This window comes from Psammomys obesus, unplaced genomic scaffold, assembly GCF_907164565.1.
Source record: "Psammomys obesus unplaced genomic scaffold, mPsaObe1.curated_primary_1811, whole genome shotgun sequence".
Lineage (NCBI taxonomy): Eukaryota > Metazoa > Chordata > Mammalia > Rodentia > Muridae > Psammomys > Psammomys obesus.
The window spans coordinates 11,411,910-11,432,499 of record NW_026585895.1 but is presented as its reverse complement, the minus strand read 5'-3'; the positions used below and the strand labels follow the sequence as shown (position 1 = coordinate 11,432,499).

At 42.4% G+C, this 20,590-nt stretch overlaps 1 protein-coding gene and 1 pseudogene across 1 annotated transcript in view; both read right to left on the bottom strand.

Annotated features, from left to right (window-relative positions):
* The window catches only part of Ola1 (Obg like ATPase 1), a 112,571-nt gene extending 92,338 nt beyond the window's left edge, over positions 1–20,233 (bottom strand). Inside the window, exons 1-4 of the mRNA XM_055600775.1 lie at positions 20,097–20,233; positions 18,678–18,778; positions 10,038–10,181; positions 6,918–7,045 (exon numbers count right to left, since the gene is read on the bottom strand). Coding sequence (XP_055456750.1) covers positions 6,918–7,045; positions 10,038–10,181; positions 18,678–18,778 — 373 coding nt within the window. The 5' untranslated portion in view covers positions 20,097–20,233. The remainder of the gene's footprint in view (positions 1–6,917; positions 7,046–10,037; positions 10,182–18,677; positions 18,779–20,096) is intronic.
* On the bottom strand, positions 15,827–16,268 carry LOC129671672 (oligosaccharyltransferase complex subunit OSTC-like; annotated as a pseudogene).
* Positions 20,234–20,590: the final 357 nt, after the last annotated feature.

Here is a 20,590-nt window from a genome sequence, read left to right as displayed (position 1 = left end):
AGATAGATAGATAGATAGATAGATAGATAGATAGATAGATAGATAGATATAGGCAGGCAGACAGACAGACAGACAGATAGATGGATATAGGCAGACAGAGAGACAAACAGATAAACAGAATCCCATGGCACAACTAGCAGTTATTTTAAAATCTGAAATGCTCTATTTCCTAAAATAGACTCTACCAAATCAACACCGAACATAAAATTAAAAAGAGTAAATTACTGGGCAAAAAGAGGTCTTGAGCTTAATATTATAATTATTATAAGAGAATGAAAGTAATGCATTTCTGTGTACCAAAACTAGCATACTTTATATTTGCAAGGGGCACCCAGCATTTCACTGTCAACTGCAGACCTCTGTGATATACATAACACTGAGAGACAGTGGAGAGGCGCCTGCTGCTGAGAGAAGGCGCATTAAGCAATCAAATGTTCATCCATGAGCTGATCGGCTCATAGATGTCTGACTGCACACACAAGTCAAGAAAGTTAAAAGTTAACATCGAATCAAAACAAATGTCTAAGACATAAGTATTGAATTAGGAAGGGTCTACCACATATAAACCTACATTTCTATCCCCACCCCCTACCATCTTCCTTCTCTCACAAAAAGAATAAGAATTTTTTTTACTGGCTTTCAAACCTGTGTCATGCATACCTCTCAAATTAGCTACAACACAGTACACAGCAAATGTCTTTGCTATTCATGGCTTTCATTCTCCCATCTCAAAACAGTCTTTTTTAGAGCTTTGGAAAATGAGGATAATAGTAATGTTTCAGAACACTGATAAATGAGCAGTACTCAAAATCTGTAGAAAAATCAGGGAACTTCTCATCAACTTTCCACTCACGTCTGAATTACGAAACCCACTCCCTCCCTTCTTCCTCCCTCTTTCCTTTTTCCTCCTTTTCCTTTCTCCTTCTCTCCTTTCCTTCCCTTTCTCCCTCTCTTCTTTCCTTCCTTTCTTCCTTCCTTTCTTGAGGCCTCCAAGCTGGACTGCTGAAATGTTAACTGTTCACTCTTGTCTCAGTCTTCTTCCATCAAGTATCTTTACATTCCTTTACATGCTTATGAGGCTATGTACTTTCCTGAATAAAATAATGTATCTATTACTTTAAAATATAAGTATATTCTTTAATCTTGATATTCATATAACCTAGTGCAGTTTATCCCTGTAACTTATTTTGATATTCTATATCATTAATTTTATGTGGCATTGATCAATTTGACACTTACTATAGGCAGGTTTTCTATTTTTTCCTTTTTTTCTTGTGTGTGTGTGTGTACATGTGATGGTATATAGGCCCCCACCTGCTCCATGCAGTGCGGGCAGAGATCAGAATGGACACTCTGTGCGCCCTCTACTTCCTGTGTTTGTATGTGTGCGGGGTGCCTGTAACTGTTGGTGTTTGCATATGTGCGTGCTGGTGCACACGTGTGCACACGTGGAAGACAGAGGTTCCAGTGGGTATTTTTCCTCACTCATGCTCCACTTTTCACTTTTTAGAAAGAGTCTCTCAGAGAACCTGAAGTTCACTGACTCCTCTAGATTAGTCAGAAGGCCAATGCGCTTAAGGTAGCCTCTGAAGGACACTGAAAAGGGAAGTCGAAGAAGATGGAAAGATATCTTATGCTTCTGGATTGACAGATTAATATTGAAAAAAAAATGGCTATACTACCAAAATTAATCTACCTATCAAAACTCTGATATCATATTTCACAGACTTAGAAATTCAACTCAAGAATTCACATGGAACCACAAAAGACCATGAATAACCAAAGGTAAGAACACTGCTAGAGGGGCTGAAGAGATGGCTCAGGTAAGAGCACTGGCTGTTCTTCCAAAGGTCCTGAGTTCAATTCCCAGCAACTACATTGTGGTTCATAACCATCTAAGATGATGTCCTCTTCTGGTGTACAGGCCTACATGCAGGCAAAATGCTATATAAATAATAAAATAAATGAATCTTTAAAAAAAAAAAGTACACTGCTAGAGATATTACAATACCTGGCCTAATTATTCCTGAAGACTTCAGTGACAAAGACAGCCTGGGACTGGTATAAAAATGGACAGTTAGGCAAATGGAACAGACTAGAGGATCCAGAAATAAAACAACAAAAAAGTTATACCCTCATAATTTTGACAAAGGAAATAAATACAGACCCTGGATAAGGACAGCCTGTTCAACAAATAGTGCTGGAAAAGCTTGATTTCTTTCACCCTGTACAACAATCAATTCAAAATGAATCAAAGATCTTAATTTAAAACCTAAAATGCTAAAACTTTTAGGAGAAATCTACAGGGAATTCTCTTCAAGACCCTGGGGTCGGCAAGAACTCCCTGAGCAGAACATGGAGCCCAGGAGCCAAACCCAACAACAATCAACAGATGGGATTACATGAAAATAAAGTTTCTACACAGTAGGAACTGGAGAGGTAGCTCAGTGGTTAAGAGCCTAGAGTGTATGAAGAAACTGGGGCAGAGATTAGCCAACTAAGAGTTTTCGATTATGGCCCTAGAGCCAGCATGACATTGTACCTTCCAATCATTGCAAACACACAGAGGACACATACACACACATCCTCAACTACACATCCACACTACATACAGTGGAGCAATGTATTTATTAACTAACTGGCCATTAAAGAAAGTTTCCCAATAAATGCTTCATTAGGAAGCCGGAGAGGATCCTGATAGCTCGACCGGAAGAATGCTTGTCTGGCACCCGAATCCCAGCACAACATACATCAGGAGCAGTGGTACATGTCTGTAACCCCAGCATTCAGCAGGTAGGGAAAGAAGGATCAGTTCAAGGTCATCTTTGCCTATGCAGTGAGATCAAAGCCAGCCTGGGCTATATGAAAGGCTGTCTTAAAAAAAGAACAAGCCAGGCACGGTGGTGCATGCTTGCGATCCCAGCACTCTGGGAGACAGAGGCAGGTGGATCTCTGTGAGTTTGAGGCCAGCCTTGTCTACAAAGTGAGTCCAGAACAGCCATGGCTATACAGAGAAACCCTGTCTCAAAAAACAAAAAACAAAACAAAAATAAATAAAGAAAAAATAAAGCCAGGAAGCTAGTAAGTACCATTACGTATAAAAGTTAAAAAGAAAATCATAAATTATATAAGAACAATGTTTATCAATGTATACCCTACTATTATATATTTAAAACCTGTTTTATGTATTTTTCAAAAGTTAATGTTAGAAAGTTAAAACTCTCCTAGGAATGGAAAGGAGCCTGGGTCTGATAGAGCTTTAAACGTGTGTTCTATATCCCTCACTTACTAACCCTTCTGCTAAGTCTATTGCTTTGAGAAATACCAGGTGTATAACAAAAGAAGACAGGTGTGATAAAAACATTCATTAGCAACATCTGCAATTTTTAAAGTTCTACATAATAAATAAATAAAATAAATAACCAAAGAAAGAAAGAAAGAAAGAAAGAGGAAGCTATTCTGTAACCCAAGAACAATGACATAGTAGTTAAATAATGATGAAGCATGAAATAAACCAGTTTCAAAAAAAGAAAATACTGTATGATCCATTGACTAAGACACATATGAACAGTCAAATTCAGCCTGGCAGTGGTGGCACAAGCCTTTAATCCCAGCACTCAGGAGGCAGAGACAAGAAGATATCTGAGTTGGAAGCCAGCCTGGCCTACAGAGTAAGTAAGTTCCAGGACAGCCGGGGCTACACAGAAAAACCCTGTCTCAAAAAAAAAAAAAAAAAAAAAAAATTAAAAACAAACAAACAATCAAATGGAAAACGGTCGTTGTTAGGAACTAGTGGGGGAGGGAATCAGAGCACTCTGCAGTGCAGTTCAACAGGTGTGCAGTTTCAATCTGAGGTTAAGAAGTCCCGTCAAAGGGCTGGAGAGCTGGCTCACTGGTCAGAGCACTTGCTGCTCTTGCAGAGGACAAGGTTGGTTCCTAGCACCCACATGGAGGCTCAAAAGCATCTGCACTCCAGGTCTAGAGGATCGATCTGCTACCCTCTTGTGGTCTCTGTGGCCAACACACGGTGCACATACATATATGCAAAACACCTACATCTAGAAACAATAAATGTTTGGAGCGGGAGAAAGTTCAGCAATTGAAGGCGCGTATTGCTCTTACAGAGAAGCTGGGTTTTATCCCCAGCACTGGCATGCAGTTCACAAAGACACATAGCTAGACATCTAGGGAATCTAGTGCAGTCTTCCAACCTCATGGAGCCAGTCGTCCACACAGTACACACACACAATGTGAACAAAACATGTATTCTTGAAAATCTAAAAGAGAGCATAAGCATGAACATTTTTCAAGGTCTCCAAAAATGCATGGTGATACTGGCTATCCAACGACTGGAATCTGCTCAATACATACACTGACCTTTACACCTCACAATGATTAAAACATCAAATGTTATGCACATTAACATAATTTTTAATATTTAAAGAGAGAAAATACATTGACATTTAAAAATCAACATTCACACATGAGCACAGTGGCACATGCCTTTAATCCCAGCATTCAGGAGACAGAGGTAGGCAGATCTCTGAGAATTTAAGAGCAGCCTGGTCTACACAGTGAGTTTCAAGCCAGTCAGAGCTACACAGTAAGACAATATCTCAAAAGACATTTAAAATCAAATGAAACCTATATTCACAAAAAAGCAGCATTATGAACAGTTCGCGTGTGCTAACGACACCTCGTATATCAACTAGAGTAATGGCGTAGGGAGCAGAGCACTGCTGTCCTCACTTCACATGGGAAGTTAGGGTTCAGAAACACAGATCACAGTTTTATGGCTCTCTGTGGGAGCCAGCGGTCACACAGTGTGATTCTAAAACACACAGGTAGGCTGACGGTGTCGGGTATGATAGGGAGTGGTAGGACTACCATGCAGAGGCTAGGATTTGATCCCGTCATCACATACACGCTCGTGCACACCCGCAACCCACACATACACACAAACACCGCACCATGTTCATTCAAACCATTTTAGCCTCAAATAAAAAACTTTGCTGTGGTAAACTAACACGATCATGTTTTTTCTTTTCTATTTATGGCATCATATAAATGACTTCTCTTGAAGCTAGGACAGGCCTCAGTGAGCTCCTAAGCAGTTACACCTACAGAGCTACTTCAAAACTACTCTGCATATCACTTGTATTTTTGATTCAAAGTGAATGAAGGCTTTGGTAATTTTTTTTAATTTTAAAAAGCTGCCTCAGTTCATATAAATAAGTAACCTGAAAAGGCATTTTGGATAATTAGCTTCAAAAGATTTAAAAATAAACAAACTGGCACAAACAGATGTTCCCAACAATACATCTTCCACAAGCATAAGAAATATTTATTTTATTTTCAAGAGCAGTTTAATCTACTAAATTATTCTTTGTAATATGAATTTCCAGTACTTTTTATAAACACCAGAAACTCTCTTTTGCTGGGGCAGAACACCGGTGTACACAAAACAGTTTTACACATGCTAGGCAAATTCTCTACCACAGAGCTATACAGCCATCCCCCAAGAGGCTTCTGTGTGTGTTAAGATTTACTTTACTTTAATTATGTGTATGTGTGTGTGCATCTGTGTGTGGGTTTGCACACGTGCAAAGGGGCCACTGGAGGTCAGAGGTGTCAGATCACCTAGAGTTGCAGGTGGGCCTAAGCAGCCTGAGGTAGCTCTAGGCAGCAAACTGTGTCTCCCGGGGCTCAGCACATGCTCTCAACTGCTGAATCATCTCTCCAGACCCCTAATGTGAGTGTTTAACAACCCAGGATCTTCCTTAGTGGTCACGGGTAAAGTAAGCTGACGGTAAATGAGAAAGTCTTCGTGCGTATGTTGACCTGTGAGGGGCCTATGAGGAGGCCAGCGGGTGGGAAAGCCAGCAGCTGACATCAGATGTCTTCTTCAATCATCTCCACCGCAGTTTCTGAGACACGGTCTCCCCTGAACCGAAAGTTCACTGATGGGCTTGAGTGACTGGCCAGAGAGACCGGCCCAAGAGATATGTTCTGTTCCCACGCCCCCAGCACAGGGCTCGCAGGTTCACACCATCTCCCTGGACCCATAAAACTCTTTCTACTGACTTTCTACCTGAGAGAATCACCAAATCTCAGGTGCTTTTTGTGGATTTCTCTTAAGTATGCATGTTTATAGGTATGTGTGCCACAGGTGTGACGGTGCCTGTGAAAGCCAAAGGAAGGCTCCAGGTCCTCTACAGATGGATAACGGAAGTTCTTAGCCACCTGAGATGAGTGCTGTGAACATCCCCAGGTCCTCTGCAAGAACAGAAGCACAACTAACCTCTGAGCCATCTCTCCAGCCTAAACTGTCTGTGATTCAGTAACACAAGTGACATGAAACAAAAGAGTAGATCTAGACAGGACTTAAAAGACTCATAAAATATTGTAATTAGCCCAAATCTCCCAAGTTTTTGTTCCAGGGACCTGACACTGGCAGTGAATGGAGATAGAGGATCAAGGGTTATTCGGGTTTGCTGGAGAGCTGTCTTCAGCATCTCAACTTCAAAGTAGAAGAGTAAAATCCCTTGCAAGAACCTCTGCCACTTACATATAAATTTATATATATAAATTTATATAAGGCCTTGTGCTGAGCTCTTAATAAGCATGCACAATTCTGGGTTCAACCCAGCACTATTAAAAAAAAAAAAGTCAAAATGCCTTTCTAATCCCAAGTCAGGTCTCTAATTCAGAATAAGGGATAACATTCGACCAGACTATAGCATCAAGGTATACGCTTGCTATGGGGGAAACAACAGGAACATTAAGGTTAGAAACCAAAAACCCAACTCATGATTTATCCTGCAAAGCACAGCTACCCTCTATAAACCACTCATTTCCGCTGGGCCAATACAGGAAAACACACACATCTGTCTTAATAAACAAACAACCGTACTTACGCGTTAGATGAAAAATCCCATCACAGGCACTAATGTGAGATAAAAAGGCATTCCCCAAGCCCTGTCCATTGTGAGCTCCTTTCACAAGGCCAGCAATATCCACCACGTTTAGGAAAGCAGGGATCTTGCTGAAATACAAAAGATAATTTTATTATAAAAACCTGCTTATCAATCAACTGAATTCTCCAAACATTTCAAATAAACTAATTTGCTTCTTGAAACAAGGTCTGGAAAGTACATAATAACCTGATAAATTACAAGCCCCCAAATAAACAAACTTTTTATACATTGTAACATCTTTCTATTACTCTTTCACATTGTTATTAATGTGTATGAGGGGAACATGTGCCACAGCTCAGTAGTGGAAGTCAGAGGACAAACTGCCAAGAGTCAGTCCTCTCCTTGCACCATGTGGGTCCTTGAGATCGAACTTAGATTCATGTCACTGGGCTTGATGGTAGCCTCCTTTACCGGCTGAGCCATCTCACAGCCCCTCTATTGTGTGTGCATGTGGGTGTTGAGAGTCCAGATGTGGGTGAAAGCGTGTGTGTGTGTGTGTGTGTGTGTGTGTGTGTGTGTGTGTGCGTGCACACAGGAACATGTGTAGAGAGGTGTTTTCAAGTGCGGGTGTGGCACAAAGTGAACACTGGGAGTCCTCCTCAATCACGATCTATCTGCCTTACTCACTGAGACAGGTCCTTCAAAGAACAAACAACTCAAAACTCAGTCTGCTGGCCAGCTTCCTCCAGATCCCCTGTCTCCACCTTCAGTACACTGCATTTGCATGAGTGCTGGAGATCCAAACTCTAGTGTTCACACTTGGGTGGCCAACACTTCAGTCACTGAGCCACCTGCCATGTCCCTTTTTCTGTGCATGTGTATGTGAGCATGCACATGCGTTTCTGAGCGTGTGCATGTGGACCATGGAAGGGAGAGGTCAATCTCAGGGATTAGTCCTCAACTATCATCCCTTGTGGCTTTTGAGAAAGAGTTTCTCACATGATCTGAGGCCTGCCAAGTAGGCAAGGCTAGTGACCAGCCAGACCCAGAAATCCATCTGTGCCACGCACTGCTGGGATTATAGGTGCACCCCCATTCTGCCCAGCTTTTTTTTTTTTTTAATGTAAGTTTTGGAGACTGAACTTGGGTATTGATGCAAGCATCTTACCCACTGAGTCATCTTCGCAGGCCACACTGAGACTTTCTTACCTAGGAAAATGAGGGAGGAAACTATTTCTGAAATTAAAACCCCTATCAGTAATCTCACTAACAGTTCTGTTGGCACACGGACATAAGAAGAACCAAAATCAAGCAGGTGGCTAGATGTTTGGGATTCAGCAGAATCTAGGGTCAAAAACAGAAACCTGGTATTTATTAGCACTTCAAGAGTGAATAAAACTGTTTTGTGAATCAACATAATAGATAATGAAAAGTACTGTATATGCACATAGTACTATAGGTAATAAAAAATAAAAACAATAGGTTCAATTTGTATTGTTAATCTAGAAAGTTATTTTTTACCTATATATTTTACCTTTAATTAGACAAAATGAACCTTAGTAAGAAGAAAGTAAGATAACTCATTGTAGGGCAGAAAGACAGAAAGCAGATACAGCAAGGAGGGAAAGCCCCTTCTCCCTGTACTGTGACAGAACAAGAATACGGACGTTGAGCACACAGGTATGTCCTGTGCTGTATGCTGAGTATATACACATAAACACAGGATGTGTGTTTTTCCTAGAGTATTAATAACTTTCTGTATTTATTTCTGGACGTGTATTACAGGCCACCGGCTCTCTAATATTGCCCAGCACCGTAGAGTCCATGCTGGCTTTCTCCTTATCTGTATTTGCCCTGCTTTTTTCCAACACTGAGAGGCCTGGCTCCTGTGACCCTCAGTATAGCCACAGGTTTGCTGAATCCCTCTTTGCAACAACTCTCTTGACTCTATCAGGTTACTGCTGAATTTGCAGACCCTCCTGTCTGGCCCTGCTGCTGTGCAGCTGTACTCCTGGCAACAGGCAGCCTTGTCGAAGCCTAGCTCCCACCATGCTGCTGTCTCTCCCCACTGAATTCCCTCCTTGTATAAAATAAAAATAAACACTGATTAAAGGCTCTTCTGGCAATAGAGACACTGAAAGGAAGCCGATGCTCTGAAGTTTGTAAGGCCAAAATACTACTTGTATGAAAAAGCAGTGGCCGAGAAGACACTTAGAACCAGCTGTGGTGGCGCAGTCGCTTAATCCCAGCGCTCAGGAGGCAGAGGCAGGCAGATCTCTGTGGGTTTGAGGCCAGCCTGGTCTACAAAATGAATTCCAGGTCAGCAGGGCTGCAAAGTAAGACCCTGTCTCAAAACAAAACCTAACGGGAACAGTACTATGTACTGTAGGTTGTATAAGCTCACACTGGACTGATGACAGAGGAAAAGTATTCACAAGGAACCACACCTGTAACGAGCAGGCAGATTTTTTCTTGTCATTATTCCCTAGCAATATAGTACAGGTATTTATATAAAATTTAAATGAGCTGTCTAAGTAAACTAGAGATGATGTGAAATATATAAGAGGTGGTCCAAAGGATATGTGCATTTGAGGTGAGCAACTTTTGCCACCTCTAGAGTCTAAGAACTAATACCCCAGTCAAGGACAACTGTACGGTACAAATCACCCGCACAGCTGGAGTGTTGCACGCCTATAAACGCCAGCACTGTATCCCAAACGGAGGCAAGAGGCCTGAGGTTCAAGGTCAGCCTGGGCTTCCGAGTTAGACCGTATGTTAATAAACAAGTAAAACAAACAAAAATTGTCTAAAAATTCCACTACCCAGAAATAACTGTCAATAAATTTGAGATCAGCATAACATACCTTTTTCTATTATAACACATGCATATCCTTAGAATATTATGAGCTTATATAACATAAGCTAATTTCTCCCTCTAGTTCACAATCTCTGAAAAAATAACTGCATAACAAAAAGACTTCTTTCTTCCTTTTTTCTTCATTGCTTTTATAATCATCCAAAGTAATGCTATATTTAAAAAAAACTTGATTCTGAACATATCAAATATACATATTTACCCAATCTATGAGCAAATAAATAGTGGCATAATCTATGTCTTACCTGGCTGGCTTGTGGTACTGGCAAAGGAAGTCAAACCTCTCATCTGGCACAGGCACTCGACTCTCGTTAGGATCAATAGTGCAGAAAGGGAAGTTTTCTGCTGAAGCCTGACTATTGGTTAACACATTGAAGAAGGTGGACTTCCTAAAATAGAAAAGCACTTTCAGTCAATTCTTAAATTGGTAAGAAAACACATCTGACACAAACCAGAGCTCAAAATTTAAAAGGACAAATCTGGGAAGGGAGAAGAAACATTTTTACTAACATAAAAATATCACATTTGATACAGAACTTATAATTTTATAATTAAGTTATATTCCCTATTCCAGTCTAATTTGGAATGTGAATAGAACATCCCCAAAGAACCTTTGATATAGAAGTAGCTTGGGTTTGTATGTCATGAGACATATTCTTTTCACAATGTACCCCATAATGCCAGCATCATTTCACCTATATCTTACATAACTTTCTCTAATAAGGCACACTGAAAGTTAGTGCAAGTGCTCAAAAGCATTCCAAACTGAGGAGTGGCTGCTATTTGTCTCCAAAGAAACAGGAGGTAAGAACTCACACTACCTTCTAACTGTTACCACACAAGGTTTACTGATAAGCCTCAAACTATGAATTATAAAAGTAAAAATGTAAATTTTTAACTACATGATTTAAGAGAAAAAGTGCATTCATATGGAATAAACTGAGTAATTTTCCAATTACCTGATTCATATCAAGTGATATGTACTCAGGTGATGAAGCCAGCCACAGAACAGCAGCCATGCTTTTAAATGTGCCAAAAAGCAGAGTAAAATCTGAAACAAAATGGGACTTTTAAGGCCGTGCTTATTTGCTTGCAACTGCTGTCGAGACCTCACTGTTGTGACTTCCCTTGCTACAGACCGAGAGCACAAGGAATTTAAAGTGAGAATTACTGTGCTACAATGTGTTTTGGACTTAAGGAAGTGGCTAAGGATGTCGGTAATTATGAGGCCAGCACTTACAGACCCTGGTTAGACGTGATCATGTAAAAATGTTTGCATATGGGCTAAATTTGATTAAAAAAAAAATACTCAAAAAGTATAATAGTTGTGTTACTATGGTGGAATTAAAGAAAATTATTTTTCTCTCGCCACCTCCCCCAAAAAAATTTAAGGAAAAACTGTCTCTTCGAATGAGGTCTAATTAGCTTATTCATCAGGGGAGAAAAATCATACTTAACCACAGCACATGTGATTAAACTTTTAACCAATGAACCAGTCCTTTTTTTATTTAATTCTGAGAGCCCTATAAAAATGGGATGGAAAAAAAAAAGATAACAATCAAAGCTTACCTTAGTGCTACTAGTGAGAAATATGTTTTAACAAGACAGTGAAGTGCACCTACCCATCAGACTTCAAATACTGTGCTTACATCACATTCAGACGAAACATTTCAGAGTCAAGTAGAAATGTGTGCTAAAATAGGCACAAATCATGGTGGCAGGAACACCGCTAGTCGACTCAGTGGCCTTCGAATGCCTGCGTATATTCCATTACAGAGAGTAAAAGTGGGCATTATCAGGCCTCTTTCAAGATCTGCCAATGTATAAGCCCACGTTTTAAACATACTCAGATCTATGGCATAAAGTCAGGTTTTAGAGACGTGGGCTAGATTCCGTGCTCGACTAACAAACCATAACTAATAGTGACTGCTGTAGGATTTATAGTGGCAAACTTGTTCCTACACGGGCCCAGCTCTACAGAATGGCAAAGCCTTCCTTCAGGGAGCGGGGGTCCAAGTGCAGAATGACCACTGTGTACAAAAACTGGCAACTGCAGCTTCCTCTCCCTGAATGGTTACAGCCTGAGACCCCTCTCCCTCTGTGCTGCAGTTCCAGATTGCGACACTAGTAGGTGTGGCCCCAGTCTGTGGCAGACAGCTTGCAGAGGCTCATACTTGCACACAGCCCCCATTCTCCAGCGACTCCTCCAAAGCTTGAGGCAGACCCAGCTTCTCTCTCTCCTTCCTATGGACCTTCTTAGCCCTCCCTTCTAGCTCGCCCTACTCCTCTGTGCCAGCCACCTACATGTAGAAGCAATTCTACCTGGGATCCCCAGTAGCCACACACCTGACCTGGACTCAGATCACTGTCTAGCTCAGCCATCATCAGAAAAGCTTCCTCCTGCAGACGGGACAAACACTACACACTATACAGACACAGACCTTCGACTCAGTCTAACTGGGATATTGTCATCAATCTCTCCCTTCAGGGCTAAGGGCTAATCTCCCTTAAGAGCCAAGGGGATGGAGGACACCATGGAAACAGTGTCTCCTAGAAGACAGAACTGCCACACTAGAACGCCGAGAGACGGTGGCAGCATGCACAGGGCCTGCAAGGTCCAAGCAAGTGGTTTCCCTGTGCTGGCAGGAAGTAGACATGAGCCCCACCCCTAACCCAGAAGCCCTCTCCAAGTGCCAACCACACAAGCAAAGAGTTTTCTCCAATGGAGTCTCACGAGGTAGAAAAACACTTAAGGGAGGCTAACACAAAACAAACTCAATGACATTCTGGGAGATTTTTGTCTCATAACGCTTTATGCGGGCATTTTCTAACCTTACCAGTCTCTTGCTTATATATGGTTTCCAATTCTGTGTTTGTGCGTCTCAGCATGGATATGTTTATGTGCTTTTTCTTTTTTTTTTTTTTCTTTCTGTTTTGTTTGTTTTGTCTGTTAATTCTCTAAAGAGAGAGATAAAGCACAGAGCTGGATGGGTGGGAGAGGTGGGGAGGATCTTGGAAGAGTTATGAAAAGGAAAATATAGGATCAAAATATATTGCATGAAGAAAATTTCAATTTAAAAAAAGAAGGTGGAAATCAATTACAGCAAACACCCTACATCAACTTTTGGCTTCCACATGTTTACATGTATTCACATGTGTATGCAAGAGAGAGAGAGAGACAGAGTGTGTGTGTGTGTGTGTGTGTGTGTGTGTGTGTGTGTGTGTTAAAATATGGATTTCCTAACCTTCCTTGCAACTAACTTCTGACTACATTCTGGCAAAGGGATGATAACGCAAGTATAGTACTGCAGTTTAAAGAAAAATACAGCTAAATTATTTGGTCCTTTGACACTTTGAGTAACCAGCTGTCTGGAATCCATAGCAGCCTAGGCCATAGGAAAAGGCTACAGTCCTCAGAACTGATGAGCAATGAGCTGGTAAGAACACAGATTCCCTAAGTCTATCATAAAGAAGGGCCATTAGGACTACAGCAACCACTATGGCTGAAAATACATGTTATTTTATTGTGTGCAAAACACACAATAAACTCTTTAGGCCAAGGTTATCTGGGATATTCTAATGTCCATAACTCAGCCTGATGCCACACAAGATCTAGTCCTGACACAAGTCTAAAACATAGTTTCCCCCAAGAGCTTCTATCTAAGCCTTACATTCACAATAATACAAAAGGCAATTAACAAAGGACCACTGTGGTAAGAAACAGAATTAGAAACTAAATCTCCATCCTCTTAGCCTGATACAGTTTCTTCTTCATTAAAAGTAGCATTAAAACATGTCTCTTTATCACAAAGCTTACATACAGCTATCAAAGGGGGGAAATTATCCCATTCACAAATAATTACTGTCTTCCACAAATAATTATTGGGTGTTCACTATGTTACTAACACCAGTCTAGGCACTTAGAAATATGCCAATAAACAGGAACAAACCAATCCCTTCCTTTTTGGAGTTGAAAGTCTAATCGGGGATGCCAAATAGCTAATTCAAGTAGAAAACACTCAGAACAGAGACGTGCATATAGTAACTGTTCAATAAATATCACATTAGCTTTCTGGGCAAAGGGACTTAATCCTATATAGAGTCCCAGCATTCAGTAGGCTCAGGAAAGAAGATTCCTGGGAACCCAAGGACAGCTTGGGCTGCCTGGTAAATTCTAAGTCAGCATGGGCTACAGAACGAGACTTTGTCACAAATGACACAAGACACCAGCTAGGCACAGTGGTATATGCTATTAATCCCAGTACTCAGGAGGCAGACACAGGAAGATCTCTGTGAGTTTGAGGTCAGCCTGGTCTACAGAGTGAATTACAGGACATCCAGAGCTACACAGTGTCTCAAAAACAAACAAAAATTACAAAATTCAGGTTAGCTATAAATGTGACCTCTTGGCTTCCAGTAATTAGCTTTCCAGATACATACTAAAAAAGCAAGTTTTCTTAACTCTCTAATATCAAGATATTCTTTTTTTTTCTTTTATTATTATTATTTTTTTACACTTTATTCACTTTGTATCCCCCCATAAGCCCCTCCCTCCTCCCCTCCCGATCCCACCCTCCCTTCCCCTTCTTCATGCATGCCCCTCACCAAGTCCACTGATAGGGGAGGTCCTCCTCTCCTTCCATCTGATCTTAATCTATCAGATCACATCAGGAGTGGCTCCCTTGTCATCTTCTGTGGCCTGGTAAGACTGCTCTCCCCTCAGGGGGAGGTGATCAAAGAGCAGGCCTATCCGATTGTGTCGAAGGCAGTCCCTCTTCCCATTACTATGTAACCCACTTAGACACTAAACTGCCATGGATTACATCTGCGCAGGGGTTCTAGGTTATCCCCATGCCTGGTACTTGGTTGGAGTATGGGTCTCTGGGAAGACCCCTGTGTTCAAATCTTCTAGTTCTGTTGCTCTCCTTGTGAGGTTCCTGTCCTCTCCATAACCTACTCTTTCCCACTTCTTACATAAGATTCCATGCATTCTGCCCAACAGTTGGCCATAAAGTCTCAGCGTCTGCTTTGATATTCTTTAGATGTTTTCTGTCCTGGATAGTTTTATGCCAACTTGACCCAAGCTGGAGAGGAGGGGACCTCAACTGAGAAACTGCCTCTCTAAGATTAACTGTAAGCAAGCCTGAGGGGCATTTTCTTACTGAGTGGCTCATGAGGATAGGCCCAGCTCACTGTGGGTGGGCCACCCTTGGCTAGGTCTTCCTGGGTTCTAGAAGCGGGCTAAACAAGTCATGATGGCAAGCCAGCAAGTAGCACTCCTGCATGGCCTCTGCCTCAGCAACTGCTTCCAGGTACCACCTAGCTTGAGTCCCCGCATTAGCTTCTTGCCATGGACTGTGATTCAGAATACGTAAGCCAAAAAAAACCCCAAACCCTTTCTTCCCTAGGTTGCTTCTGGCTGTGGTGCTGCATCAAAGCAGCAGTAACTAGGGCAATTTCTAAATTGAATGTCCTTATTTTCTTTTCCCCCTTTTTTTTTTTTTTTTTTGTTTTTACTTAGAAAAATCATTTACTTCTGCTCCTTTCACACATCATGTTGTCCAGGAAACGGTCTCCTACACCATTTAAAGATAAAGCACAACTGCAGGGACTGACCAGTCATCCAACTATCTCAGCTCTTGAATATTTCTCGATTTGCATTAACATTAATTTCTGAAAATCAGAAATATCATATCCAAAAAATGATAAGGGGACTGTAAAAAATAATCATTTTATTCAATACCAAAGTTTTAGAAGTGGAGTATGTTTTCTTTAAGAAATAAAAAACTAAAAAGAAAATGCCACTTGACATAGCTGGTAGACTGGAATAGATCAGCAGGAAAAATACTGTAACAAACATGTCTCTGATACCAGGAATTCCAGTCCTAGTTTTCACATGCTTGCTAGGGTGTCACTCACTGCTGCTTTTATGCTGCTTTTCATTCTTTTCCACATTGCACACGGGAGTGGTTCAGCCTTCAAAGCTTTATTAATGGGAGCAGACCAGGATCCACTGATTTCTCCTCAAGAGGCACTAGCCCATCAGGTAGCCCAGCAATTTCAATCTCATGAATACTCTAGCCATGAGAAACTCAGGAGGACACAGACGAAGCCAATGAAAAGAAGAAGAAACCTATTGAGTTTTGGAATATTTGGTGCATTGGATTGGTTTCATAATCCTAAGCCTCCCATTGAAAACAAAAAGCTAGACGCAAGTCCTTCCATAATATACTGTCCATTTACTCTGTAAGCCAGAAAAGCTACTGGTCTCTGATGCCCATGTTCATTGTCATTGAGCCAACACTTGGAGGTTCAATGATAACGCAATAGATTATTCCTCCAGTGATGAGGAAGTAAGACACTACCACCAAGGTGTACATCGTCATGGCCGACGGCATGTGCACCCAACGTGGCTTCTTCAGCTTCAAGTTAGGGCATGAGAGCACTAAGAATGGGACTCCATGCAGACTCTCCATGCCGGCAGCTGTAGGGCCGGCCCTCTGGCCTCCAGCCTCCCGCCGAATGTCCTTATTTTCAACCAGTGATCCATCCTTCAGAAACCAACCCTGGACCTCCAATCTAGTTCTTGTAAACCTATCCAGCACTAGGTGAAGCTAATTAGACTTCCTTAGCCAGGAATTTAAATAACAGGCTAGGTATCAAGAGATAAGAATCACCCAGTTCACGTAGTGGACTTGACCTTCTGAAATCTAGGTGTCCACTCCTTCAATTCTTTTATTGTCTTTTTGCCTTGCTTAAAATAGTCAAGATTTGTGTTTCATACAGCAAACACTACCTGAGACAGTTAAATAAAAAGAACATTCTTTACAACCAAACACAATTGCCCACACTAAATAAACTACCACTTTAAAATAAATAAATTTTCATGCAAGCTGTGAATTAAATCTTCAGGAGCTCCTCATCAAAACTTAGTAAATTCAAGCCAGCAAGATGGCTGAGCACGCAGAGGTGCCTACCACCAAGCCTGATGACCTGACTCAATCCCTAAGCCCCATGGTAGAAGACCCAACTTCCATAGGTCGCCTCTCATTTCCAGGATTTGTGTCATCAGGCACAAACAAAATTTAAAAAATGTAATTAAAAATTTCTAAGTTACATTTCACTGTATGTAAAACATACCTCAACAGAGCTGAAGAAGAGGACTATCTTGAAGTTGAAAGCAAAAATTCCTATTTACACTATAATAAAATCTTTTAGGTTATTTTCACAGATACTAATTATTATACTCTATACCACACCCCAAAAGAAACCTTACATAAAAAACACTTAAGATCTTAAAATGGCCCTTTTCAATTAGTCCCGTTTGAAGTCAAGATGCTCTGACAGCACTGATTCCAAAGAGATGAATGCTAATATCTAAAAACCTTCTTACTGGTGCAGAAAAATTCTCTGCAAACATTATAATCGATCTTGCTTTCAAATGTATTGATAGTACCCTACAATACCTGGCTTAATTACTTGTTTTGCTATATTTCAACTCTTTATTTATTATCATTTTACAACCAGACTCTGGTATAACAGGAAACCCTCAAAAATATAACCCACTCTAGGAGAAACTGAAATTAGGACAGCCACATTTGCTTGTGTTTTACATTACAAGAATCTAAGAACTGGGGTGGTTGAGCAAGCTCCATTCACTGAGGACTCTCCAACAGAAGCTCTGAAGAGCACAGAGAACAATGCGGTTGTTCTATTTGCCACTGATCTAAAGACCTAAGGCACATCCTAAAATGCCCTAGTGATCTTCATAAACCCATGCTATGTCTGTTACCCTGATCACGTCTCTGTACGTGTTTCTTTTGAGAAAAGATCTCTCTGTAACCCAAGCTGGACTCAATCTCACAGTATTGCTCTTGTATTAGCCTCTCAGGTGCAGGATGAAGAAGTGACCAACATCCCTGGCTAAAGTGGGTGACATAACAAAAAGAGCAGACACTGACCATTTAAGTTACATGTGCAAAGAGCTGTATGATAAAGCCTACATATATCTGCTATCCTTGCCTTATGTTCGAATATATGGTCAATATATTTGTTAAAGTATCTGTCATGTCTTAAAGACATGACAAAGTTCAATATTCTGTTCTTATAATTCCCAAGTTCAAACACTTTGTTGTTTATACATGTATATAGCATGTGTTTGCCTGTTCAAGTGTGTAGAGACTCAGGCAGCCTGCTGCTGGGTTCAGACGTCTTCCTCAGATGCTTGCCACCCTACTTCCTGAGGCAGAGTCTGAACCCAGCACTCACGATTTTCCATAGACTGGCCAGGCAGCTTGCTCTGTGGAGTCCCTGTACCTCACCATTTCCACAGACTGGCTAGGCAGCTTGCTCTGTGGAGTCCCTGTCTCGGCCTTCAAACATGCAGTAACAAAAGCCCTTTGCCCACCTTCCAACAGCATATTCAAAGTAGTCACCTCTTTCCCCAACAGAGAGTCACCTACCTGGCAACCTCATCATCTCTCAAGAGCTTTATAAAGAGGTTTTAAAACTATTTCCTGAATTGTTCTACTACAAGGCTCCTGGTGACGGCCTAGGTAGGAAGTATAATTCCAAGCAGGCGCAATACTATGCCTCTCCCAACCTTTCAAGCAAATGGAGCTGATTTGCCTCATTAATATTTTAGCTCTCACTACTTCTTCCTCTACGTTTAACAAAACAATGTAAACAACTTGATTCAATATGTGCCAAAAAAAAAAAACCCTAAAATTAAATAAAGCACATGTTAAAGCCTAGTTTTGTAACAATGTTCTAGCCCTTTTATGTCAATGTGAATTCTTACTGCCTTGTGACTTTCTATTTCTACAACAGGACCCGAAAGTTTATAAAATAAAAACGAGAAAAGTCCCAATTTTATCTTTACTTACCCAACATTTGGCAATCCAACAATACCAATTTTCAGTGAGGTTCCAAATCTTCCAATAATTGGGGGTGGTTTAATTCCATCTCCTCCCTTTTTGGGGGGCATCTAAAATGTCAAAATGAACTTTTAAAACTACATGTACAAACAAAACACATTTCTCTATATAGAATATATTACAGGGTAATAGAAAATAAAGCACTACTGTACATATCAGTCCACAACTAAAATTGAAAGAGCGAACCCCTCCCATTCTGTTTTCAACGTGGGGGGGGGGACCTCTTTAAACAGATCTGATTCTAAAATCTGTCCAAGAGTCACTTCTGAGGAATCCTGAGGCAGCAGGTCTCAAAGATAAACATAAAGCCTAGTTCCAGCCTTCCATGTTGGCCGCTGACAGCCACCTTCTTAACCTGTCACAGTGTATGAAGGAAGCAGGGGCAGAGACACAAGGCAAGAAAGCCCATTCCAGGAACACCAGCAACCAAGTCACTTCTCACCACCCATCCCTCCATCACCTGGGACCTGCCCTTTCACCTTTCTCCACAACTCAAATGTCCATCACACTGATGGCCACCAATAGGCCTAGAGGTCCTTCTAACCCAGACCTTTTCACCTTTGACACCGTGGGTAAGGCTAATGAGGCCTTATAAACCCACACTCTATACACACTGGACACTTCGAAGGCGCTCACCTCACTTCTTTTTAAAATCCAACCCAGACCTTTCACGTATACTAAAAACAAGTGCTCTGCCAATACGATATACAGCCCCAATTCAAATACTTTCAACCTTCCTTTTGACTGACAAGTCTAAACTTTGTCTTTTCCTTGCTCGTTCTGGCTCCAAGGTCCACTATGCAAAACTGATCCCACTTTAATTAACACTGCAATAGGAACCAATGAGAAACAGCAAGCATTCGTCTTAGAAGCTGGAAACTAAAACTGCCCCTGCCTTCTGGCTGGCTCTTAACCTCCTAGAGCCACGCTGAGCTCCTCTCCCCTCCCCCTCCAGAAGTGATATTCCAACCTGTAATTCCAGACCGAGAGGCCAAGGATTTCCCTTTTTAGGGTCTTGACACCTGTTCCGGGCCAAACTCCAGGCCTCCAATGAACAGCTGCATGGGGAGGGCCAGTCCAGACCTGTGGCCTACAAGGGGCGGACCGGCGGGCCAGCAGAGCTGGACCCCTGCACAACTCCTTTCCCCTCCTGACCGGGCCCTGACGTCCCGCCCTGAGGCAAGGCTTTCCCCAGACCGCGGCGAGGGCCGATCTCGTGGCCGCGCGGCCTAGTCCGAGGGCGCCTCATTCATCCACACGCTCCATGCTGTCCGCTGCCCTCAGCCCATCCCCGCGGCCAGGTTCCGGCCTGACGCCAGCCTCCGAGTCACTGGCCCGGGCGCCCGTGGGGTCCCCGTGGGAACTCACCGTGCACCAGGCTAACGATCGCACGGGGTCCGGGGCTGCAAAACCCGGTGTCGCCGGCAGCCGGAGGTGGGGAAGAAGGCGGAGAGAGCGCAGGCCCAGCCCTCCGCCGAGCAGCACGCACGACAGCAAAGGCGACGGAACGGGCGGGCCGGGGCGGCACCTGTGCGCAGGCCACGCCCCCCACAGGGTCACACCCATTGGCCCGGATGCCGGGGGCCCGGGTGGGCGGGGCCTGCGAGGGGGCGGGCGCTTACCAGAGCCAAGCTTCCGCGTCTCTACACGTGGGCTTCGGCGGAGCCTCCGGGTTTCCTTCCGCTCCAGTGATCGGGCTCGGGTCTCCCGCTCCTTCTCCTTTGACCCTGACTGACCGCACCAGGATCTGCCTCCCGCCACCCGCACGGCGCCGTCCGCCTCCCCTTTCCAGTAACTTCCTTCAGACGGGCTGACGATGAGAGGCCAGTAAACTTTCTTCAAGGGAAGCTGGACCAAGGAAA